Genomic DNA, 26,763 nt, shown 5'->3' on the forward strand with positions numbered 1-26,763 from the left:
AAGACTTGGCTTGGAAATTGTTTCTCAATGAAGGACTTAGGTGAAGCATCCTATATTTTTAGCATCAAGATCTATAGAGATAGATCCAGGAGATGACTTGTTCTAAGCCAGAGTACATATATTGATAAGGTGCTTAAACGTTTTGCCATGCAGAATTCTAAGAAGGAATTCCTATCGATGTCACATGGTGTGTGTCTTTCGAAGACTTAATGTCCTTCTTCTAAGGAAGAAAGGGACCGCATGGATCAGATTTCTTATGCACTAGCTATAAGGTCTATCATGTACGCCATGCTTTGTACTCACCCAGATGTCTCATATGCTTTAATCATGACGACTAGATACCAGTCAGATCCAGGTGAATGCCATAGGACAACAATCAAGAATATTCTTAAGTACTTGAGAAGAACTCAAGATTATTTCATGATCTTTGGAGGCGATGAAGAGCTTGCTGTAAAGGGTTACAGCTGTTGCTGTAAAGGGTTACAGCTATTACTGTAAAGGGTTACAGTGGAGTAAGCTTCCAAATTGACAAGGATGATTCTAGATCGCAGTTAGGACATGTATCTTACATAAATGGTGGTCTTGGGTATTGGATACTACAACGATTCGAGGGATTATCGATATATGAGATATGATGATATGCATGCAGAGAACCAAGAAATGCTAATATTACGGATCCTTTAACCAAGGTTTTGGCACCGAGAAAGCATGATGGTCACACTAGGTCAATGGATATTAGATATTTCAGTGATTGACACTAGTGACATAAGGAGATTGTTAGTGTAACCCCTAAGAGGCAATCAAGAGTTGATTGACTTAGGACATTTTGTATCATATTTCATTATATCATTAGAAGGGAAAGGTTATGGTTATTATATTTACTTTAGTTCAGTATCGAATGAATAAGTATAATAATGTCCTTGGGTAGTAGGTTCTTATCTACAGTATATCAATTGGTTGAATTGATAGTGAGATATTGTAGAGAACACTACTCTTAACTGTTCCTAGTCAAGCATTAATATACAAGGACTATATTAATGCGTTGAGACTAGCATGTAGGTCAACGGATGACTTGATCTCACAAGTCATGGATATGAGATATCAGGTTGATACATGGGTATATATTAGAGAATATATACTGAATGACCCGCCATGAGATGTTTCTTGGATCGTTATATGAGTGTCATAAACATTCTCATGTGACTATTGATATAAATAGTCCTTAGACCTAAAGTCACTACGGTTCCCTACATAAGGAGTTGTATACTTTGATATCGTCAAACGTCACCCGTAATAGGGTGGACTATAAAGTCGATCACTGGGTATGTAATAAATTATACGGAGGGATGTGAGTGATGTAGATGGGATCTATCCCTTCCATATAACAGAAGTGATATTTGTGGGCCCCTTGATTAGTAGGGCACAAGAATGTATGACCATACTCAAATGAGTCAATATGAGATATTGAGCTCATTTGTTTGAGTGTGTCTACTTAGAGATCAAGAAACACAAAGATTGATAACAGGATAACATGATCTATGCCTCATTGATCAATCTAGATATCAATGATAGAGGGACTGAGTCATACAAGATAATAGTCACGGACAGGTTAGGTCGGATCTCGACTTTCTCGTCACTTGGGTAGTAATGATGCATTGCTAGATGCCGCTCATTGTTTATGTATCGTAAATGTTGATTTGGATACATTGCCAACATTACGAGAGCCTATAGGGTCACACACAAAGAATATATTGATTTAGAGATGGGTATTTTAGTTTGACTAAAATATTAAGGATATTAAGAATAATGGGTAAATCCAAAGTGTTGGTGTCATCTTAGTGGTGATTGACACTAGTACTAGTGGGAGATTATTAGTAATTAGCCCTAAGAGTCAATCATGAGATGATTAGGCCTTTTGGGTTACTCATTGAGTTAGACTCAAATGAACCCACTCATTGGATTGAGTCCAATCTGAATTAGACACATTGAATTAATGGATTAGACTCAATGGGTTAGACTTATTGGGTTATTGGATTAATGGTTAATCCAATATAATAAATCCAATCCATTAAGAGAAATACAAAGAGACAAAAGACCTTTGGTATTCATGGGATAAATATAAATAGCCTTTTGTAATGAATTTTTCATAAGTGTTGAGAAGTGAAGAGAATGGTGTCTCTTCATCTCCCTCTTCTTCCTCTTCCTTCCATGGCCGAATCTTCCTCTTTGGCTGAATCATGTTTCTTGCTAGCACAAGAAGATGGTTCTTCTCCGAAGGCTTCGTTCGTGTGACGAACGAAGGATATGTTCGTGTGGATACCGTAGAGTCGCGGATGCTTGAACGTGCTGAGATCTGGATCCAAAGAAAAGGTTGTTGTCGGAATTGCGAAGGGCACGCAACAAAGGTATAATCCTATCATGTAACTTAGTATAGATTGTTTATATGCAATGTTTATTCCCTTCGCATGGATCTGCTGGATAGAGGATCTAGTTAATTTCTGTTGTGCTTCCGTGTGTTTAGCAACAAGATCCTAACACTGACATCCTAGGTGGATGTTCATAAGTCTTAAAATGCCTAGATAAATATGCATGAACCCCTAGTTAGGGCAAAACTAAAATCTACATCTCATAAAGAATCATAATTAAGGTGATTTGTATGTAGTTTAATACACATTAGATGAAAGTGAGAAGCTAGGATGATGAACAAAACTCAAAATGTTGTTTAGTGCATTTTTTGAGTTTTAGGTTTATCAAAACACATAGTTATGTGTTTTCCAATCATTGGGAAAGCTAATGTACAAGTCATGTGCATTTAGCCCAAAGAACATGGTTGGAAATTAGTTTTGAAAATGATTTTAAAATGCTTTTCGAAAACCTTGGTGAAGACTATTTTTTTATAGTAATCACCAATGTATAGTTAAATACAAACTTGGAAGAAACATTGAAGTTTTTACAAGTTTCTAATTTTGTGTCAATCTTTGAAAATAAGATGTATTTTCTTAGAAAATATTTTTTCCATGAAAATATATGCCTTAAATAATGTTTACAAGAATTTTCATAATTTTTTAAAATTTTATAAAATTTTTGGGGTATTTCTGAATTTTACTGAAATTGGATTTCAGGAAATCAAAAATCCAATCGATCAACCGATCGATTGGGAGGTATCAATCGATCAGCTAATCGATTGAGATTGAGTTTCTCACGAGCAGAGGCTCGTGAAATCGATCAGCCGATTGATTCAACTCTGCAAGATCGATCAATTGATCGATTTAAGCAGCTTTTTCGCAAACAGAAGCTTGCAGAATCGATCATTGGATCGATGGAATAGGCTTCAATCGATTGAGTCCCAACTTCAATCGATTGAGAAGGCAGAATTTGACTGTAAAAGTCTGATTTTAGCCCGTTAAGCTATTTTTAGTCATGTTAATCATTCCTAACCCGTTGAAATACATTTATATACATTTAAGGGGAGTTTTCATAATGAAAACAAGAATGGATTGGTTAAGGAAGACTAAATTGGAGTTTAGGATGAGGTTTGGTTTCAATATTGATATTTGAACCTCAAAACTCCAAAATTTTAGGTTTCCTGAAGTTTTACGAACTTCAAGTCATTGTTGGTGTAATGACAGAAGTTTGAAGCGTGTTTTGGAGGGGAGGTTACTCCTTAAAGACATGGAAACCTATTTCTCACAAACTTTTTAAAGGAGTCAAACCTTCATTGTGGTGAATGCTCTAGGATGAGCATTTTGGAGAGGGTTAATGCTCAAGGGCGAGCATTGGAGACAATGAAGGATATGGGACCTTCTTCATAGTGTTATTAACAACATGCGAGGTTGTGAACAACGTATGAGTAACTCTTCATGGGGAGAGTTTTTGATGTATGCCAAAGAGGGAGAATGTAGGGTTTAAATTAGGTCTTCATTACCCAAAGGGGGAGTTTACCCTCTAGGAAAGGGAGAGAATGAAGGAAGCCCTCATTCATGCTTTGGCATGAAGAAGAAGTTGATATTATAGGATTAGCCTAACTTAAATGTAGTGTCAAATATCAAAAAGGAGGAGATTGTTGGTATAATATTGCTTTGGTCAAGGTTGACCAGGTTGACCAAGGTTGAGTTGGCTCAAGTCTGAGTCATGATGTTTGGGTTTCGATATTTGGCAATACATGGAGATGATATGATCAAGATTGGAGATTGCTGGAGCAATCATCCGAACTGTAGGTTAGGCAAAGGTAAGTCCAACAGGAAGGTTGGCAGAAATTGAAAATCCAAGTGGGTCAGTGTTGACCGGACACTTGGTGGTGGGAGTCCTGGTGAGTGAAGCCAGGCAGTTAAGAACAAATCCTGATAAGTGAAGTCAGGTTAAAGCCCTAGTGAGTGAAGCTAGGCTGAAGGAAAATCCTAGTGAGTGAAACTAGGTGAACGTCCTGGTGACTGAAGCTAGGCAGATGGAAGGACCTGGTTAGTGAAGCTAGGTAGTTGGAAGACCTGGTGAGTGAAGCAGACAATTAAGGAAAATTCTGGTGAGTGAAGCCAGGTGAAAGTCCTAGTGAGTGAAACTAGGCAGATGGAAAGACCTGGTGAGTTAAGCTAGGCACATGGAAATCCAGGTTGGTCAAGAATGACCTGATACCTAGTGTTGGGAAGTCCAAGTAGGTTAAAGGATTGACTGGATACTTGGTACAAGGTGAAAAGTCCAAGTGGGTCAAAGGTTTGACCAGGCACTTGGTGAAGAAGTCCCAGCAGGTCAAGGTTGACTGGATGCTAGGCTTGAGGAGCCCCAATAGATAACGAGTGACTGGATGTTGGGTTTGGAAACCTTGGACTTGAATTAGGAAAGTCAAAGGTTGGTCAATCGATCAATCGATTGATTGAACCGGAGCCCAATCGATCGATTGGGAGTGTGCTGTGAGTAGAGGCTGGCCCAATCGATCAGCCGATCGGCTGATCGATTAGGAAGCAATGTCGCGAGCACAGAGGGGTTCCCAATCAATCAGCAGATCAATTGGCCATCCCCAATCAATCAGTCGATCGATTGGCCATCCCCAATCAATCAGCCGATCGATTGGGGCTGGATTTCTCGTGTGGACGTGAGGAAGGCTGAATTGATAGATCAATCGATTCAGGCCTTTTTCAGCGAGAGCACAGAGGCACTCTGAATCGATCGATTCAAGTCTCCCTAATCAATTGGGATATGACCATTGCGCAGGAAGTGAGCGATGGATGGCTGGGATGGCGTTGATCTGATGTGACAATGGATTGGGAGCAAGTCCAATCGATTGGGATCCCTAGGAGCGCAGAGTATAAAGACGTGGTGAGCTTTCTTCTTTGCATCTCTTCTTCCCGATCTTCACACGAGCTCTCACCATCTTTCTGCTAGTTCTTGAAGCTTCTTGGGGATAAGTGTTGTTACAGTTCCAAGAGTCAAGGGGTGATCTACATCAACAAGAGCAAGCAAAGAAAAGGTTTTTATTTATACACTTGTGTATTTTCATCTTGTTTGAGTGCATCTTGTTGTGAAGAGATTGTAAGAGGTTTCTCCACCTCCGGTAGTTACCGAGAAAGAGTATTTTGATAGTGGAGTGTGTGTCATGTGTGGATCATTGGATTAGTCAACTCTTCTTGAGGTGGATATCAAGTAAGTCCTTGCGTTAGCATTGTATGCTTTGCTTCGAGTTCTATAGAACTCGTTGCATATCATCATCATGAAGTAAGTCAACAAGCACGCGACGAGCTATTCACCCTCCTCTAGTTACAAATTGACCCTAACAAGAGAAAAGTGTAATGGAAGAGAATGAAGAGAGAAAAAGTATTATGCGAGAAAATAAGGAGAGAGAGTGTATTGTTGGTTGCAATGCGGAATATTATACCGGTTCTCTTGTACAAAAATTTTGTACAAATCCTGAACCTTTATTAACAACCTATTGTGTTCTTTAGAAATTAAATTAGGAACCGCAAACAGAACTTAATATTATTGATTCCAAATTTAACTTATCTATTCTTGGTGGTTTAGACTTGGATCGCAAATGATGCTTAACATTATTGATCCAAATCCGCCCATGTTACAAATTCAATTAAATATTAATTTCTAAAATTAGCTTCCAGGACTGCATGGCGAGGTACTAGACCTTCTTAGGTATGAGATCATCTACCACCGCCTAGTCAAAACCTTTTAAAGAAATTTAATATTTAATTTCCTTATAGTAACTCTAGGTTTAACCAAAAAGAACAATCGAATCACAAATTCGAAAAAATAAAAGAAACACAAAATCGAAAACATAAATTAGATTACCTAGATTCATTAGCTTCTTGTGTTTGGTATTTCAAAATCTAAATAAAAGGATGAACTAGTTATGATGCGGAAACTAATAACTAGTTATACCTTTAATAGCTTATAGACCTCACGATCTTCTGTCGTATTCCTCTTCTTATCTCGGACATCGTGTGGGCGATGATCTACCGAGACGAGAATACACCCAAGCTACCTTCCTCTCCAAGCAAGATTCAGCCACCTCAATAACTCCAAGAAAGGATGAGGTTCGGCCACCACCACCAAGCTCCAAGGGATGCTAGAAACAAAGCCTCCTTTCTCTCCTTCTCCAAACAAAATCCGGCCACCACAAGAGCTCCAAGAGATTATGTGGTTCGACCACAAGAAAAAGAAAGGAGAAGAGGAATAGGGCCGGCCACACCAAGGAAGAAAAGAGAGAGGAATAATAGAAGATATGTTGTAAGGTAAGGCACCTCTACCCTCTCTTTTATATTCCTTGGTCTTGGCAAATAAGGAAAGTTTTATAAATAAAAACTTCCTTATATTCCTTGCCATTATTTAAAAAGGAAAATTTAATTAAAATCTCCTTATTAAACCTCTAATGGTCAGCCACCTTAATCCCTCCAAATAAGGAAAGTTTTAAACACAAAATTAAAACTTCCTAATTTGTTTCCGGAAATTTTTAAATAAAATTTTCTCTTTTGAAAATTCCCTTCATGGTTGGTCATAAAAGGAAACTTTATAAATTGAAATATCTCTATTAAAATATGTGGATGATTTCCAAAAAGGAAAGTTTTCTCTAAAATTAAAATCTTCCTCTCAATCTATAAATAAGGAAAGATATCAAATCTTTTCTTAATCTTTTGTAGAAACTATAATAGGAAAGATTTAATTTTTAAACTCTCTTTTAAATCATGAAGATGGTTACAAAAAAGGAAAGTTTTATCAAAAATTAAAATCTTCCTTTTAACTACAAATAAGGAAAGATATTAAACCTTTCTCTTAATCTTTTGTAGAAAGTTATAAAAAGAAAGATTTAAATTTTATACTCTCTTTTAAAACCATGACATCCACATAAGAAAAATTTTAAAAAATAAAATCCCTTTTATTTTATTTTGGCCGGCCACCTAAGCTTGGGTTCAAGCTAGGGTCGACCACCCAATGGAGCCAACTCACCTTGGTTTGGTCGGCCCTATCTTGGGCTCCAAGCTAGGCTTGGCCAGCCACCTTAAGGTGGGGAAGAAGGTGGATATGAGTGGGTATAATAATTTATAAATAAGAGGCTACGACAGGGACCGGGAGGAGGAATTGGTTTTGGTCTCCCGATGAACTTGAGCTTCTCGTGTTCACCCCGAACACACAACTCGAGTTCATCAATAATAACTCATACTACTAAAGAGTTATTATTGAATTACCACACCAATCTCATATTACTATACGGGCTCTTTCTTATCATGAGTGTGTTAGTCTCCCTGTGTTTAAGATATAGAATGCCCACTAATTAAATGAGTTACTGATAACTCAATTAATATCTAGCTCCAAGAGTAGTACCGCTCAACTTTATCGTCATGTCGGACTAAGTCCACCTGTAGGGTTTACATGACAATCCTTATGAACTCCTCTTGGGGACATCATCAACCTAGATTACTAGGACACAGTTTCCTTCTATAATTAACAACACACACTATAAATAATATCATTTCCCAACTTATCAGGCCTATTGATTTATCGAACTAAATCGCACCCTTTGATAAGTCAAAGAATAAATACTAGATATATGTGTTTGTTATTATATCAGGATTAAGAGCACACACTTCTATAATAACAAAGGTCTTATTCTTTTATGTAGTCAGTATAAAAAGAACTTACCTTAAATGGTCCTGCTCAATACACTCAGAGTGTACTAGTGTAATTTAATAGTTATGATAAACTAATACCAAATTACACTACGACTATTCCAATGGTTTGTTCCTTTCCATCTTAGTCGTGAGCTACTATTTATAATTTATAAGGAATTGATAACATGATCTTCCGTGTGTAACACCACACACCATATTATCTACAATATAAATTAATTGAATAACTGCACTTAGTATATAAATGTAGACATTTGACCAATATGATTCTTATTTCTAAATAAATGTTTATACAAAAAATTAGGTTTTTAGTATACACTCTAACATGTATGATGAGAGAGATTGAGGAGAGAGAAAGTATGATGATAGAATAAGGAGAGATAAAGTATGATGAGAGAGAACAAGGAAAGATAAAGTGATATGAAAGAAAAAATGAATAAATATATTAAGGGTATTTTCATTCAAAATTTAATTCTTATTCCCATCAAAACCCAATGGAGGAGGTGGGTTTTATCAATACCCAAGTTTTTGGATTTCATTTCAAAATTTTAATTTCATTCCCATCAACCAAACACAAGGTTTAGGAATGAATCCATTCCCTCATTCCCAAACCCCTAAACCAAATGCTATCAAAAAGAGAGCATGTTTTTTTAAAAAATTTAACATCATACAAATTTTGATCTAGACATACCTAATGTCTAATCCTAAATACAACATATGAATTTTAATCTGACCTTAAGCAGATTCAGTAAATGCTGGGTTCATTTACTTTGATCATTACATAAATGATCTCATTTTGACACAATTATTAAGGCGACTTAACTTATGTGTATGTATGTATTCATAACTACATAAGTTGTCCTATAAGTAACAGTTTTACCTCTATTTATACTTAGCAAATAGAAATGATTATTCATGTGAGTGGACCAATCTCAACCTGCAAACATGCTCATCGAGACTTTAATCCAAAATGTAACAAAGTATACACTGAATAGATCATAACATTTTATAACATGTTACATTTTATGAAGTCACAAAGACTTTCCATATCCTTGAAATGACTCTTTAGTCATTGACTTAGTAAAAGGATCTGCAAGAATATTACGTGTAGGGATGTCTAAGTACCCAAAATAAGTTTTGATGTGATCAACTGGGTTAAGTTAAGTCCTGTGGTACTTTGATCCTTGTATCTAAGTGTGCAGGAACTTAAGAACACAAGAAGTCGAGTGGAAGACGTAGCTAGCGATCGAGAAGGATGACACAGGAAGCGAGTCGACAGGCTTAGTGCATCTGACAGACGAGGTGCTACGTAAGAGAACATCGGTGGAACAGAAGAACATGAGCGACGCTTCTGAGGGACGAGAAGTCGAAGAGAAGACTACTCAAGGAAAAGACGAAAGTTAGGTTCAGGTGAGCTCAATTCTGGAAGGCCAAAAGATCACCCAAATGTCTAAAGAAGAAGGTAGCAACTGGAGAAGGTGTCGGACGGTTAGCGAATGGTTGACCGATCTTGGTGCCCATACCAGTTTGGTGACGAAAGGGCGTCTCAACATAGTGGATCAACTTTGGGCCCACATCAGCAGCGGTCCGGGCGCTCGGAACGGGTCCAAGCGCCCTGGAGGGATAAATTCTTATCCCTTTATAGTTGTGAAACAGAATGAGACAACCAACTACACAACCACCTGGGGCGCCTGGATAGGGGCTGGGCGCTCAGATCGTGCCACGTCATCAAATTGTTACTTCGACCAGTGAGCCTATAAAAGGAGCTTTGGTGCTCAAGATTTATTACAACATTTTCTATACTTCAAATTTCAATTTTGTTTCCAAAGTTCTGTGCTTCCAACAAATTTTATAAGTGCTTTCAATGTCTTTGATTAACAACCTCTCCGGTTGTAACCAACTAAAAATTAGCAGCCTCTTTTAATTTATGGAATATATTTTTATTTATTAAAGTTTTTATCTTAATTATAGTTGAAATTCTCAAGAAGAGTATTCTTGTCTTTTCAGGGTAATTCACCTCCCTCTTGCCAGTCACATGGGACCTACAAGTGGTATCAGAGTCAGGACTCTTCAGAAGGACTAACCATCAACCGAAGCAAACAAGAAATGGTCGGAGCTAGCATCTACCCACTAGTGTCCGAGGGGGAGTTCGCATTTTGGAAACGTCGAATGAAGATATACTTTAAAATCTATTTCAATATTTTACTAACGATTAAGTACGGTTTTGAAATGTCCAAAATTGAAGAAGGAAGGAGCATCGATGGACTAAAAAGTAGCACAACAATTTTATGGCTAATGGTAAGGCTGAGTTCCACCTTCTAAACATTCTGCATGCTCAGGAACTCGACAGAATCGACAACTACAAAAGTGCAAAAGAACTGTGGGAAAAATTCTTAAAACTACATAAAGAAGTCAAATCCGACTCCTCGATGGATACTAATTCATCTTTAGAAGAGTTTGAGACCAAGGAGATTGTTGAACTATCATTAATAGCTAAATATCTACCTGAAGACAATGAAGAAAGCTCGTTCGAGATGAGCATCGACGAAGGGGGAGTTACTTCAGAAGAAAGCAACATGACAAGGGGAGCGTCGGACAACTAAACTGACATGGTAAGTAAGGTATGTCAGCTTCGTCCTGATCAATTATTCGAGTGTATTAAAATGCTAAGTAAATTCCTATGTAAATTATGAACCCAGGCTGTCTCCTTGAAAAAGGTTAATCTTGACTTAGAAAGCAAAATAGACAACACATGCCTAAAAGAAGAACTTAAGAAATTAATAGCTGAAAATACAAAATTAAAAGATAAAATAGAAATTCTAGAAAAGAATAATTTATGCTCAAAATTTTTACATGCTCTAAAAAGAAATTTTAAATATCATCGAAGGCTTAATTGGTATTTACAAAACCATAGTGGCCAAATTACAAAAATAGATAGAAAATTAATTCTCAGATTTTTTTAGAGTGTTAGTCACTATTTATGTATCACTTAGAAATTTTTTATAAATTTATTTTCAATATTTACCCCTATTTTTAATGTGATCAAAGGGAAACAAATTAGAGGAGTAAAAGTTAGGACTTATTTGTAAAATCTTAATTAAACTTAAATTGCTTGATTCATATCAATTTATTTTTGTTAAATATATTGATTGATTTACTTTTGCAAAATATTTAGTTAATATAGCATAAAATAATTTATTTTGGATATCAAAGTCATGATTAACTCAATAAATTAATTTCTAATTAGGTTAGAAAATTAATTTGATTGATTTATTTTTTAAATCAATTATTTCGTTAACTTTCTGATCATATTTTTTACTCTAAATTTTATCTATGACAAATAGTAATATTATCTACTCATAAAAAAGTTTTAAAATTTTTTGAGCAATATATTATTTTTTATGAAATTTTCAAGAAAAATTATAATTTTAAAATTAAAATTATATCTCAGATTCATTTTTAAAATATTCAATTTTTGTCAGATAAAATATTTTGTCCTCTCTCAACAGAAATTATTTCTAATTTTGACTAATAATTTATTTTCTACAAAATTTTTGTCAAAATATTAATTTTTAATATTAGAAATTTTCAAAAAGTCAATATTTGAAAATTTTATTTTTTCTATAGATAAAATCATTGTTTTATATACATAGAAAAAGTTATAAGATTTTTCGAGCAAAAAAAATCTATTTTTAAATATTCTTTTATAGAAATTACATCTGGCTAGACAAAATAATTTAATAATAATTAAAAAAAGATAGATCCGTTACCTTAGCGGCCCTCTAGTACCGACCTCACAGATATGGAGGGAGGTAAATGCAGGTATACAAGTCATAGATGCATGGTTGGGTAAATCCCATGTCTCAGTTCCTGAGAATTGACCCCTAGTAATTACGCCAGAGATACCATGCGTCCACCATCTGCGCTATGCCCTAGGGGTAACAAAATAATTTAATATAAAAAAGGTAGATCCGCTACCTTAGCGACCCCCTAGTGCAGGCCCCACGGATATGGAGGGAGGTTCAAACAAGCACACAGACTATATGCGCATGAGGAGTAAATCCCAGGTCGTCAGTTCCTGAGAATTGACCCCTAGCCATTATGTAACAACCCAATTTTTCCTATTCTGAGTTCCAAATGTCCATAGAAATATTTGGAAATGCCTTTAAAATATTCTAGAGATTTTTAGAAATTTTTAGAGTATTTTTACACAATTTTTGGATGTCATTTAGTATGTTTACAAAAAGAAAGAAAGTTTGACAAAAACTGTGGAAGGTGAGGTTCGAACCCACGGCCAAAACCGGCCTAACCAGCTGAGCTACAAGATTTTGTTAACCTTATAAGGAGAGAATTAAGTTTATAGCATGATTTTGGTTAAACCCGAATATATTAAAGGGAATTAGGTTTTGATTTTTCCAAAAAACCAAACATTTTCTCCCGAATTCCTTTCTCCCTTGCGTTCTCGCGTGCGACAGCGGCGGCGTTGCTTGGACGAAGGCGAAGCCGAATTTAGGGTTTCATTCCGGCAGTCGGCGAGTGTTCTTCTTCAAGGGTTCTACACAAACCCAAGCTCCTCTCGGCAAGGCGAATGCACGGGCAGGAGAAGAGGCCGAGAATCCCAAGCCTTCGAACCCTAGGTCACCTTCCTCCGTCGGCTGTAAGTCATACAAGCAAGAGTAAGTACTACTCACCTGTAGTAGGAGTAGTTCCGAGTATTACTTTGATTTCTTGGCTTTTGAAATTGAGGTAGTATGGATTTTGAGATCTTTTCATTGCTACCGTGAGCTCTTTGAGGGAGGATTGGGTTTTTGTTTGATGATACTGCCGTAAGAGAAGGGTTGGGGAAATAGAAGGAGGAGATTTCTTAAGTTTTGTTCCTGATTGTGTGGAATTGCCATGGTTAGTGTCGTTGCTCAATTTTCTCTCCTTGCTGTCACAATGAACATGAGATGTTATGTGTCGTGTAGTGCTAGGTAGGTTGAATTCTTCAATTCTTCCATGCTTTGTGGAGATGCCATTTCCGGATTATGTATATGTATCCTTGGAATTTAGTTTTGTTGCCAAGCAATGAGCATGAATTAGTTAGATACTTTCGTGGCTTAGTTTAGCATTTCAGCTGCAGATTTCTTGCTAAGATCCGAACAAGAACAACCCCTAGATTTCAGATCAGCTTTAGACTCTTCTTCTTGCTGGTTTACTAAGTAGGAGTGGTATTCTTTTGATATGCAGCCCTAAACTTGTTTATTTCCAGCAACCGGGCATGAAAACTTCTTTTCACAGCAGTAGAGTTTTATTCCAATGAGCAGATTGCTAATTTTTCTATTAGTAAAACTTGAGTAGTATTGTTTAGTTTTTCCCTTTGCTATTGAACATGCATGATCAGACTTCATGTCCTATTTCTTTGCTATAGATTTAAGCATGAGCAGTAGTTGAATGTATTTTACTTTCACAGCTTGAGCTTCACAGTATGCTTAACTTGATTCCATTGCGTTCCTAGTAGTTAAATCTGTTTTTACAGCATGTTTAGAAAGCCTAAAATCACTTTCCTTTGCTCTATTATATGGCATGATTAGTAAGTTCAAAGTCACTCTCCTTGATTTGGTTTTATAACATGCTTAGAGGGTTCAAACTGATTTCCCTAGTGTATTTATATATAGCATGCTTAGTTAGTTGTAATCCTATACCTGTTAGATACATCTACAGGACTCTAATAAGCTCTAATAAAAGAGTATGAGAAATATGAGTAGAGAAAAGATTAGAGTCTAGTAAAAAAGAGATAACTAGTGAATTAAAGTAAGAGGTTAGTACCCGACTTCCAAGGTTGTCGTTAAATAAATCCAGGTGACCAATTCCAAGGTCTTGGCCCTAGTAAGACCAAGGTATTTACCTCATAGGACTAGAGGTTCGCTACCTCAGTCACTATTAGAGAGCGCACAAAACAAAGATGGTACTAAGCCTGGGCCCAAAGAAAAGAAAAGTTAAAAAGAAGAAAGAAAGAAGAAGAAAGTAAAAGATAGAAATTAAAAGATTAATTTCTATTACAAGGATATAAGAAATTGAAACAAGTTTTATGCTTAGAATAAATAAAAAGTTAGTTTCTTTAATTCTAAGCTTACAGTGTTAATTTCTTATTATCCTGTTAGATAGTGAGCATGTTTAATATTCAGTTTCACCATGAGCACATGCAGATTTGCTTTAGCATTTCAGTTTCAGTATTATTGCATTACTTTTTATGCACTTCGAGTTTTGTGAGATAGATTAGTACTTACTAAGCATTTTCGCTTATAGTTTTGTTTTCTTTCCTCCTACTGCAGATAAAGGAAAAGCTAAGATATGAAGGGAGGCGACCGGGTGGTGGTGATGATGAATGTGTGTGGTGACTGGACTATGGAGAGATCCAGAGGGCTCTAGCAAACCTGCAGGACTTAGTTATTTAGAGTTTATGCTCTAATTCCTTTCTTTAATTATTGTTATGAAAATTATGAGGTTGTGATTGAGTTTGATTCGGATTGTAGCTTAATATGTTCCATTCTGGGAGATTGTGTTTAGTTCTTGTTGTTAGACTAGTCTTTTGGTTATAATATGAATTTATTACTGCGTGGTTGTGAATAAAATGTGATCCAGTCGCATGTGGCTGCATATATTTCTTGTGTATTATAGATTTGGTCACCGGTACAGGGGAGACTCTGTCGAAATTTTTCGGTAGGAATTCCTCTAAACCGTGATAAATCTAACTGACTCTAATAATAGCGTCAGTGACACTAGATAGAGGGTTGTAGTTAGGTAACATTCGCCCTTAGAGAGTAGAAGTAAGAAGGGTGGGTGGTTACACATTACGCTAGAGATATCATGCGCCCACCGTCTGTGCTACACCCTGGTCAATTCACGTTTTATACCTATACTATGCATTATCATGTTGTCAACTGTAGGAGTAAAGGTGTTCAATTTATAAAGCTTATCAACCAAGGAACCATTGTCAACCAATACTGAATTAAAGAAAATACTGAAAATTCTATTTCTAAATGAACAAGAATAACTTGATTTGTCCAAAAAGGAAATTGAAATTAAATTCCATAGAAAAGATGGTACAATAAATATACTTTTTAAATCCAGAAAGGCATTGGTTACTAAACAAAACCTAAAAACACCAATCGACTCGACTTTAGCCTTTTTTCCATTTCCTGTATAGATGTATCTTTCACCATCAAGAAAAAGTCGGCTCTTGAGACAATCCTGCATAGTGATACTTATGTAAGTAGTAGCACCGGTATCTATCCACCAAGTGTCAATGGGTATAATAGGTAAATTGACTTTCGAACTAACAAAGTTGAGAAGTTTATCTTTCTTTAGACACCAGTTGGTGTACTTGAGGTAATCTTTTTTCATATGACCTTTTTTTCAAAAAAAAAACAAATAGATTCCTTATCCTGCTTCTTGTCCTTCTTATGGCCATTACCTCCAGAATCTACAGTTTGTTTTCTTTTTCCTTTGTTATTGATCCTCTTTCATTTCTTGCTCGTACTTTGAGAACTAGATGCTAAGTGAGTATTCTCAGATGTCTCAATTTTTAGTCTCCCTTCCTCTTGCACGCATTGAGCAATGAGCTCATTCAATGTCCACTTTCCTTTTGAGTATTATACGATATCTTAAAAGAAGTGAACCATGCAAGCAGAGACATCAAGACGAAATGCACTAACATATCCTCAGACATATCGAGTTTTAGTGTTTTCAGGTTTATTGCTATATAATGTAATCCCTTATGTTTCATTTACTATTATACCACATGGTTACCAACTTCGTAAGAAGTGTGGTAGTATCGACCTTTTCATTTGAGGTGAATCGGTTTGCTAATTGGTCCAAGAAACTCCTAGAATCTCCTCCCTTTGTTATTGAGCCCTCGGTGCTGGTATAGAAAGCTTCATGATACTTAGACACATGCGATTTGATTTCTCCCACAGCTGAAATTCAGCCCCTTGCTCCATAGTGCTAACACTGGTCAGAGGTGCGGGATGATCATTCCTTAATGCATAGTCTAAGTCTATACAACCTAAGACAACGGTCACGTATTCTTTCCATTTAACAAAATTTGAACTAATTAGTGTTGGGATATTATTAATGCTGGCAGTTACAGATTACACTGAAATTAAAGAGAGAAATTTATTTAAGCTCATTATTTAATTAAAGCCAAAAACATATAAGTAATATATAAAATTATGCAAATAAAATAAAATTTTTTAATGTATATAAATGAGCTCTTTATGAGATACCAAATACAACATAATATACCTTCCTTTGGGCCGACATATTATTTGTTAGTGATACTCTTTAATATAATTCAAACTTTAATTGGTTACACAATGTGTCTTCCTTTGGGTCAACTCATTGTACACATAATATGATACTTTATATGGGTTATATTTTAGTCCATAACTCACAACAACCTTAATCAGCCACATAATATGTTTTCCTTTAGGCCGATATATTATGTGCATGATCTGAACAAAATAATATTTTGTTCTATAGTTGTAAGCTACCTTATGCATATATCTAACATAAAAGTAATCTTCCTTTGGGCCAATTACTTTTAGCATAGATATACGTCTACCAACACAAAATGCACTAAACCTACCTAAGGTGCATTCCTTTGGGCCGACACATTAGTTCAACTTAGTAACATGTTGTATGGATAGACTCAAGAAAATCCTAAGAACTTTATTCGAACAAAAATTAATTAATCAACCTTAACAATATAAAATTAGACTTATTAATCGATTGATAAAAGAAACTTTTAATACTCTTTCAACGTGAACATTAAAAAAAAACTAATGGTTTTTTTAAACAGTGGTACCATTTTTTTTTGAAACATTTCATCATGTTGAAACAATATTTTTTTTATGTAACAGTAATATTATTTTATGAAATCATGCCATCATTAAATTCAGCGATTAAAAATAACATTCAATCGATTAAGAAAAAATTATAATCGATTAAAAATAAATTTAATCAATTACCAATGAATTTGATTCGATGTTTCAGATTTGATAATTAATTAATAATCAATTGTCGAACATATCAATTAATTAAACCATCACTACATGAAAACTCAAGTCTTTTTTAGATTTTTTATATAAAAGATTTCGACGATCAAATACTATTTATACAAATAAAACCTAATCTAGCATAAAAGTCAAAAGATCGATAAAAAATTAAACTTTAAACTATGAAATCAATGAAACAAAATCGTGACTCTGATACCAATTGATAGTTCTTGTAAAACCTAGCCGCATGGATTCTAAGAATCGTATAAAAATTCACATATAGAAAATACAAGAATATATGAGCATTGATCTTCGTTTCATCAATTAAACATATCATAAGAAAAATAAATACATAAATATAATGGACAATGACTGATTGAAAAGTCATATCCATATACTTGTTTTTAGACGTCGTAAAATTTCTTGTCAATGAGGAACAATAAACTATGTCAAGATTATTATCCTAAGCCCTTGGGGCCAACATTATATATAGTGGACATCTATTATCAGTTCATAAATGATAATAGATATGGAACTATAAGTCCATGTATATACTGAGCATCTATTATCAGCATATAAATGATAATAGATGCGAGACTAAAGGTTCTATACATACAAGGTTTACATCCAATAACCGAATCCAATAAATTTAAATTAGATCATTTTAAAAAATTTAGATGGTATTCATATACAACTTACAAATAAATCATCTAATAAAAATAATTATATCCAATAAAAATCTCCTTTGATTAATGCTTTGTTTAGTCCAAGTCTTGTGGCACCATAATTCCAACGTGCCTACAACCAATCAGTAGTAATAGAGAACCAATCAGTAGTAATTTTTCTTTCAACTAATTATATTTCTTTCAAAATATAATCCTCTACGAATAAAATACAGTTTAGCTCAATCAATAAAATTTTATAAATTATCACAAACTTATCTTTAGTTGAAATTTCATTTATAAAATTTTTCACCTTTTTCTGAAAATGAAAACGACTAACAAAAACATAAATTATTTATTAAGAACTTAAAGAGTGAAGAATGATACCGTATCTTTAACTGTGTGATACTCTATTCTTTTTCATTTTAACTATATGTTTATACATACAGAGAGATGAAAGAATTTCATATTACAATATTATTTTACTTATACATTCATTGACCGATGTCTCTTGTAGTTCCATTATTAATATCTTGTCTTTTGTATTTTTACAAATGTTATTTAAATACTCTTATAGTTTACCCTTTTTTTTTAAAGTCAAAAGCTCGAGTTCTTTTCCATTTCACTATTGGACATCAAAATTAAATTTCATAAAAAATATTATATCAAAATCAGTTCGGAAAATACTTCTATTTTTCATTTCCAAAATAAGAACTTCCCCTCAAATATTAGTAGATAGATATTAGCTCCGACTATTTCTTATACTTCGATCAGCAGGTTGATCCTTCTGAAGCGGTTGGACTCTGATATCACTTGTTGGTCTTTTGACGGTCGACAAAAGGAGAGTGAATTACCTGCACAATAAAAACAAACAAAAAAACCTATCTCGATCTTATAGCTTGATTAAAATAAATATTTGCATAAAATAATTAAGAAGTTATTAAAAGGAAGAGACACATAAAGAGTTACTTGGTTTGCAATCAGATTACTAATCCAAGGAAATTAAAGCTCACTAAAAATCTTCTTCAGTTGGAGAAGTCTCTTACAACAATTAAAGCACTCAATTACAAAGCTAAACACAAAGAGAATCGTTTGCTAGTGTTATATTTAGCTACTGAGATCATGGTTGTATCTATAGCCCTAATCGGAGCGATTGGAAGGGTTCCAGGCGTCTGGATGTGGATAAAGTTTTATTCACGTCGCAACGAATCACTACAACTGGCATGTCAATAGATTTTTTGGTCCGGGAGCTTGGACCAACTTCGGGCGTCTGGACTAGGCTAAACTAGGGCTCGGCCAGGGCGAGTACCGGGGGAACCCTGGCTGCCCCCGGTGGTCCTTGCGCACAAACTAAGAAGTCAACTCCAGTTGACTTTTTCGATCCAAGACTTCTACTCTGGCTCCGCTCGCTTGGTTCCGAGTCTTCCACTCCAGCTCCGCTTGCTTGGGTGATTTCGGCCATCTGGAATAGGGCTCACTCGAACTCATTTTCTGGCCTTCATGAGCAACCTTCTGCTCCGGCTTCTCATCCCTTTGAAACGCTGGCGCCTCCTTCTCGTCCGTCGGCGTACTCTTCCGTAGCGCCTCATCCTTCGGACGCACTGAGCCTGTCGACTCTCTCCCGTGCCGTTTTTCTCGCTATCTATGTTTTTCGCTTGACTTCCTATGCTCTTAAGTTCCTGCACACTTAGACACAAGGGTTATACCACAATAGGACCTAACTTGACTTGGTTGATCACATCAAAACTACCACAGGGTACTTACAATTCCCTTGCCGTCCGATCTTCCTCGTGATGTCCCCTAGGGGTGTAAATAAGTCAAGCCGCTCGTGAGCTATTCTAAGCTCGATTCGATAAAAACTCGTTTGTGCGCGTTTAATGAGGCTCGTTAAAAGAAACAAACCAAGCTCAAGCTTCACAATATTCTGCTCGTTAGCTCGTGAACATGTTTGTTAAGCTCATAAATCAACTTTTAAATAAAAAAATAATAGTTTTGATATTGAATTTATAGATTTTACACTCTACTTATGAAAAACATAGACAAATATATTAAATTTATTTATTAAAATAAAATTATAAATTTTAACAAGAATATTATAATTTTTTTAAAATATATAATTTAGTTTTTAATAAATATTTAAATTTATAATTTATATTTATTAAGCTCGTTTAGGCTCGATAAAAGCTCGAATAAGCTCGTGAGCCATGAATATATTCGTTAAATAAAGCTCGAGCTCGGCTCGATTATAAACTAGTCAAAATTAAACATCCAAGAGTTCGGCTCGGCTCGATTACACCCCTAATTCCCCCCCAATCGGCTGGAATGGTGTGATCGAGAGATGGGGATCTGCGGTAAAATCTTAGAGATATTGGTCTACCTGGCTTCGGTTTGAACTGATAGTAGTCTCTAGTATTATGGGTGGCCGAACAGTGATACGAGAAGAAGAGCGGGGTTCATGGTCGGGGCTCTGTATGCTTGGGTTGATCGGCCTCCACATGCTGGATGGCATGTGTGCGGGCCTCTTGGTGTTGCTGTGCTTGTCCAGCTTAAGGCCCCTTCTGTGGTTGGTGTGCATGGGCCACTCAACGCTCCAAGACATTCGCTAGCTCAAGAATCACTTCCTTCTTCCTAACTACTTGGGCCTCCTCGATGTTGATGTACTCAATGGCCTGCCCGAGTAGATAGTCGAAGTTTCTAGAGGACCTATGGGTGAGCGAGCGAAAGAACTCGCCCTCCGTCAGTCCTTGGGTAAAGGAGCTTACCAAGATTTCTGGAGTGGCCGAAGGGACCTCCATGGCCACTTGATTAAACCTCATAATATAGGCTCGCAATGCTTCCTTGGGCCTTTGTTTGACTCTGAACAGATTAACATTCGTCTTCTGATAGCGGTGTTTGCTTGCAAAGTGTTGGAGGAATGTCGTTCGGAAGTCCTTAAAGTTGCTTATGGACCTGATCGACAATCGCCTAAACCACCTCTACGTCGATCCGGAGAGTGTGGTGACGAATATCCAGCACTTTACTCCCTTGGTGTAATGATGGAGAGTGACCATGTTATCAAATTTGATGAGATAATCTTCCGGGTCTGTCGCCCCTGTGTACTCTTCGATTGTCAAAGGCCTGTAATGAAGAGGCAGTTGATCATCTAGAATTTCTTGGGAGAACTACCTGTTGATCCACTCAGGAGAGTCATCCAGTCTGGGCGCTTTGTCTTTTCACTCGTCCAGGACGAGCACGCCCTCTTCCGAGGGTATGTGGAATAATGAGTGATGGTAGGAGATGGGTGTGTTTGGTGCTTCTCGTGAGGCGTCGGCCGCCCCGTTGTTTGTCTTGCCAATGACGAGGTTTTCCGCTCAGACTTTGGGATCAACTTGTTGTCCAATCATCGACGCTACGGGGTCGGTTGCTTTGCAGTCGACTGCTATTTTCTGTTACTCCACCATCTTCACAGGCCGGGCTTGTATTAGCATCTCCAAGTCTTTTTGTGTTAGTGTTACCGTGGTAAATCATCCAGCGTCCTCCATCTTCACGTTCCAGATTCAGGTAGAGTTCCCATAGACGGTGCCAATATGATCCTATCCAGAAGCGGAGAAGACGGTTGGCTGGGGATATGACACTACTGTTGACTAAGCGAAGACTCCTCGCTGTCTTGCACAAGTAAGAACATGAATGTCGGGTCCGGAAGGAGTTCTTGGCATTGGTCCTCTGACGCTCAAGTCAGCTATCGATCCAAAGAATAGTGAAAATGATGTAGCTAAGAGCATGTAGAATAGAAAAGTTGCACATACCTCCGCTGGTGAATGAAACTCCTCCTTTTATAGTGTAATTGTAGCGACTATGCACGCATCTCCAAGTATGTGCATGCTTCCCAAAGCATCCTAGAAAAGAAAAGTCAAAAAGTATTTCTGATACCTTTCCTTAAGCGGATATGTAATTATCTAATGTGATAGCTGAAATCTTTCAAAGTACGATTTGCCTACTAGACATGTTCTGATGTCAGCGGCACAAACTCCTACAAGAATGTATTGAGATACGTAGATGGGTCCCACTGTAGACCGATCGACGTCCACTTGGCTGGGGCACCCCCGTTAGGTCCTCTTGACTGGAGTTGCTCTCCCTCACTTGGCCGTATGACTTTCGAAGAGCTACTTCTCGTCTGATTGGTCATGATGTCTGATCGGACAGGACCCGGGATGGCAGTCTGAGCTCTTTGCTTTTGTCTCTAATCCTCAGTGCAAGCTCCTCAGAAGATGGCCATCTGGACAACTGTGTCCGCCCGACCTCATATGCTTGCTCGGCTGACTCCACTCGATCTGTCATCTGGATCCTTTGACTATTTTGACCTTAACCTCTACGTCAGCCGTTCTTAGCTATCTTTAGTTGTCCCCTCATCATCGTATCAGTAACTAACCATTCAAATTATTTGAGCTTATGTCAAGTTGAAATTGTGAATTATTGAAAATGAAATCCAAGCACCTAACTTGGAATATTTCCATAAAGTCCAACTTCAGAGAAAGATAAGTCTCTCAAAGTTGTTTGTGTTTAAATCCAAGAATGATTTAGTTCCCAAATGACAAAAGCTCATATGGATCATCTCAGCATGCAAAGGAGGAAGCCAATCGTATGATAAAATCAAATTCAAGGAGTTATAAGATGTATCCAAATCACTTAAGTCAGTGAGCTTGAGAAGTAAGCGTCACTCATGATGCCCTGTAATAAATTCCGTGAGCTATACAAGAATTGCAGTAGAGATATGCCCAAGACTGAAAGGTATTGACCCACTGGACTTTTTTAAAATATTTTTTTAAAAATTTATTTGGTTCAATTTAAATTGAAATATCATCAGCTTACTGCTTAATATATCTAAGACAACAACTACCCAGCTCAATTCATATACTTAATATTAATCAATTGATGGTGTTAATCAACCGAATTAATCGATTTTATTCTGTTTGGTTTATTTGATTTTGATAAGAAAGTTCAGTCAATTTGGTTTTTCTAACACAATTCGATTTAATTATTTTTGATTTCTTTAGTTTGATTTTTAAACGATTGCTTATCCTTATAAATGAATAATGCAAATAAGTAAATAAATAATTAAAGGAAAAAAATAGAATGATTCATGGATATGTAATAAAAAATTAAGAATAGAAAATATTAAAGACGAAGCCATCTATTAATAATCTTATCTAATAAAAATAAGCTATCTTTATCTTTAATTGTCTAACTAAGGATAAGAAATTTATGATAATGATTTACATAAGATAAAAGCATTAGCAAAAAGATAATCTATAAGCTATTTCCATAGATAAAATTATGAAAAAGTCAATGATACATTTATCTATATATACGTTGTATGCTCCCTTTCCCTCTATTTATACCACACGAATTCTATTCCAATTAACTCAATTTTCTTCTCTTTCTTCTACATGGCTTCTAGCTGCCTCCAATGGCTCCTTCTTGTCCAAGCCTTTCTCACCGTAGCTGCCTCCTCTGATTCTTGTCACTTCCCAGCCATTTTTAACTTCGGTGACTCCAACTCTGACACTGGCGGGCTATCAGCCGCCTTCGGGGCGGCCCCGCCACCCTACGGCGAGTCCTTTTTTGGCAAGCCGGTCGGCCGGTACTCTGACGGCCGTCTCATTGTCGACTTCATAGGTATATTCGTTCATTATTTCAATCTCAATTATGGCAATTGATACTCTTCCATCATCTCACTTGTAAAACCATAATATTATTGCAGCAAGTAGCTTGGGCCTCCCGTTCCTCAGCGCTTATCTCAACTCTATTGGCACCAACTTCTCTCACGGTGCAAACTTTGCCACGGCCGGGTCAACGATCAGGCAGCCTTACGCCACACTAAGTCAGTCTGGCTTCAGCCCCATATCCATGGATGTCCAGACTTGGGAGTTCTCCCAGTTCAAGTCTCGCTCCCAAGCACTCATACAGCAAGGTACACAATAATACTAAAAACTCTTTATTTATTCTTTATAATATAACTTAATCACTTATTCACTTCATAATACAATTCATATATTGTACTTAACTTTTTTTTTAATGAAATTGATGGCTTCTCTTGCATTGCAGATCTAAAATCTACTAGCTAATGTATGAATTCATAATACAGAAATTAAATTATCGTTTGTGTGTAGGATTGTTCAAGGATCAACTGCCGAAGGAAGAGTACTTCTCTCAAGCCCTATACACGATCGACATTGGCCAGAACGACCTCACGGAGAGTTATTTTAGAAACTGGACCACCGACGAAGTCAAATCAGCCATTCCTGATATCTTGGATAAGTTTGTTCTCGCCATTCAGGTGGATTTAATTTCTTAATCTTTTATAGTTTGTTTGTTTTTGAGATATCAATGTTAATGCTAGGGAGTGTTTTGTTTTGTCTATTTTTGTTTGGGTGTTTGCAGAGTATTTATTCGGAGGGAGGGAGGTACTTTTGGATTCATAACACTGGGCCTTTTGGCTGCCTCCCTTATGTTTTAGACCGACTCACCCTTAAAGCGCCAGAGGTGGACCGTTTTGGCTGTGGGGCCCCCTTCAACTACGTAGCCCAGCTATTCAACCAAAAGCTAAATCAGACTTTGAGTCGACTGAGAAAGGATCTCCCACTCGGTGTCTTCACCTACGTGGATATTTTCTCGGTCAAGCGCGAGCTCCTAAGCCATCCGCACCAGCATGGTTCATAAGAATTACAATTAAACCTTAAATTTTAACTTTTAAATTCTTATAAATATGATTTTTTTTTTAGGATTTGAGTTGCCACTTGTAGCATGTTGTGGGCATGGAGGAAAGTACAACTACAATATGAATATAGGATGCGGATCGACAGTGACAAGAAATGGAAAAGAGGTGATTGTTGGGAAGGCATGCCAGAATCCATCGAAGAGGATCATTTGGGATGGAGTTCACTACACTGACGCCGCCAACAAATGGATTTTTCAACAAATTGTGGATGGAAAATTCTCGGATCCACCGGTTCCTCTACGGTTGGCTTGCAAAACGAAGGCATAATGAGTCGTTGATGCATTAGGTTTAGCTTATTGATTTCGAATTTTAGTCGATCTTGTTAGGAAGCTTGATTATTAATAAATTGCCAATTATATTTATTTTTATTAGAAGTGAAGTTTGATTCCATTTACTAGCTCCAAGTATTTTAATGGGTCTAGTTGCGACCGGAAGGGATTGACTCACTCAACTTATTGCCATTAATGCTCAAGGAGATTTGTTAGTTCTCCACCAATATTATTCAAGGACAAATCAAGTCTCAAAGTTGCATAATCACCCAAACTCAATGGTACTTGCCCCATCAAGTTATTCATTGATGTATAAGATTGCTAATGTTTTCTGGTATTTGACCAAAAATATTATTATCAGATAGTAATAACTCCTCCAAATAGATGAGATTGCACAAAGCATCCGATATGCGTCCAGAAAATTCATTATATGACAAATCCAAAAGTAACAAGCTAGAGAGGTTGCCCAAAAAATCTGGTATGCATCCAAAATATCCATTAGATGACAAATCCAAATGTAAGAAGCGGTTGCCCATGCTCGGAGGTATCTCTCCAGTGATATGATTCCGAGACAAATCTAAATGCATCAAGTGGATAAAATTGCTCATGCTCAAAGGTATCTCTCCAATTATATAATTCCAAGATAAATCTAGATACTCCAGATGGATAAAACTTTCCATATAAATTGGAACTTATGTTAAAGAATTACAAGCAAAATCCAAATGCTTCAACTTCTTATTTACCTTCATCGAAATATTACTTAACGAATTTTTAAGTTTCCTATCGAGAATATGATAAAACAAAATTATCAGTGATGATGTGACTAGAGTGTTTGACTAAGTCATCATGTCCTGGAGGAAGATTGTAATGAGTTGTCTTTTATGTTGACCAAATCATCAAAAGATCTATGGTCAATGCTACCTGCTAGCAAGGTCCGGGTTGTCGGCACCCCGATGCTCGAGGCAGATCCCACGAATATATAAGGAACAAACTAAATAGTAGAACAATGAAAAGAATAAACAATGAGTATGATGATATACCCTGGCCCAGGGGTGCCCTCTGGTAGATCGGTGAGCTGATCATAAGGATGATCGAGTTGTCGTGATCTGGAAGGGTAGGTGAATGTGAGCCGGATGAGGAGTTGGATCCGAAAGTGACGACACAGAGCCGAATACAGCATGGATCCGAAAGTCAGCATAGTCGGAATACAACAACGGCACGTAGGCCGAATATGACAGTGGCACACATACCAAAATATGAAAGCGACACGCAACCCGGATAATACCAATAACTCGCAATCATAATAATAGTGTGAAGGCCGAAACATAACAACTCAATAGTCGGAACACAGCATGTAGGGCAGAACACAGATCATAGAGGCAGAGTACAGCAGCAGTGGACTGAAGGCCGAATCAGTAGTGGCCCGAGGGCCGGATCAGCGCCGAAATCGTACATCGACATGGATCAAATATCAGATTGGCGTCGGAAGTGTATGGCTGCACAAATCGAGGGCTGGGCAGGCACTGCGAACATGGCAGCGTCGCTAGATGGTCGGATCTGGCAATAGGGGTGCCAACAGCGACGATGGCGCTGTGCGGTTGGCGAATGTCGTGGGTCGACCAATGGCTACCGCTAGAAGCGGTGGCTGGAAGGGGGCGGAGGGGGCGGAGTTAGCGCAAAGCACCGAAAGGGTTGTATGGTTGTAGCACCCCCGGAGGCCTAAGGCGGAGGCGAGATCTGACTGCTACGGCTTGTAGCGCTGGCGACCCTCATACGGGGGAGGAAAGGAGCGTCATCGGCCGACGGTGGAGCCCTCGCTTGAGGGCATCGGTGTAGTCGGCGACGGAGGTGTGCATGAGCTCATATCCTTATGCGTGAGGCAGTCAACTGTGGTACGAAGGCGGTGGTCAGTCG

General features: G+C 37.1%; 1 protein-coding gene across 1 annotated transcript in view; it reads left to right on the forward strand.

Moving 5' to 3' along the window:
- Positions 1-24,847, forward strand: part of LOC121972680 (GDSL esterase/lipase At3g26430-like) — a 56,606-nt gene extending 31,759 nt beyond the window's left edge. The window contains exons 2-7 of the mRNA XM_042524327.1: positions 13,550-13,612; positions 23,305-23,478; positions 23,564-23,773; positions 23,973-24,139; positions 24,244-24,514; positions 24,585-24,847. Of these exons, the coding sequence (XP_042380261.1) occupies positions 13,550-13,612; positions 23,305-23,478; positions 23,564-23,773; positions 23,973-24,139; positions 24,244-24,514; positions 24,585-24,847 (1,148 nt within the window). The remainder of the gene's footprint in view (positions 1-13,549; positions 13,613-23,304; positions 23,479-23,563; positions 23,774-23,972; positions 24,140-24,243; positions 24,515-24,584) is intronic.
- Positions 24,848-26,763: the final 1,916 nt, after the last annotated feature.

Source organism: Zingiber officinale, chromosome 4A (genome assembly GCF_018446385.1).
Source record: "Zingiber officinale cultivar Zhangliang chromosome 4A, Zo_v1.1, whole genome shotgun sequence".
Classification (NCBI taxonomy): Eukaryota; Viridiplantae; Streptophyta; class Magnoliopsida; order Zingiberales; family Zingiberaceae; genus Zingiber; species Zingiber officinale.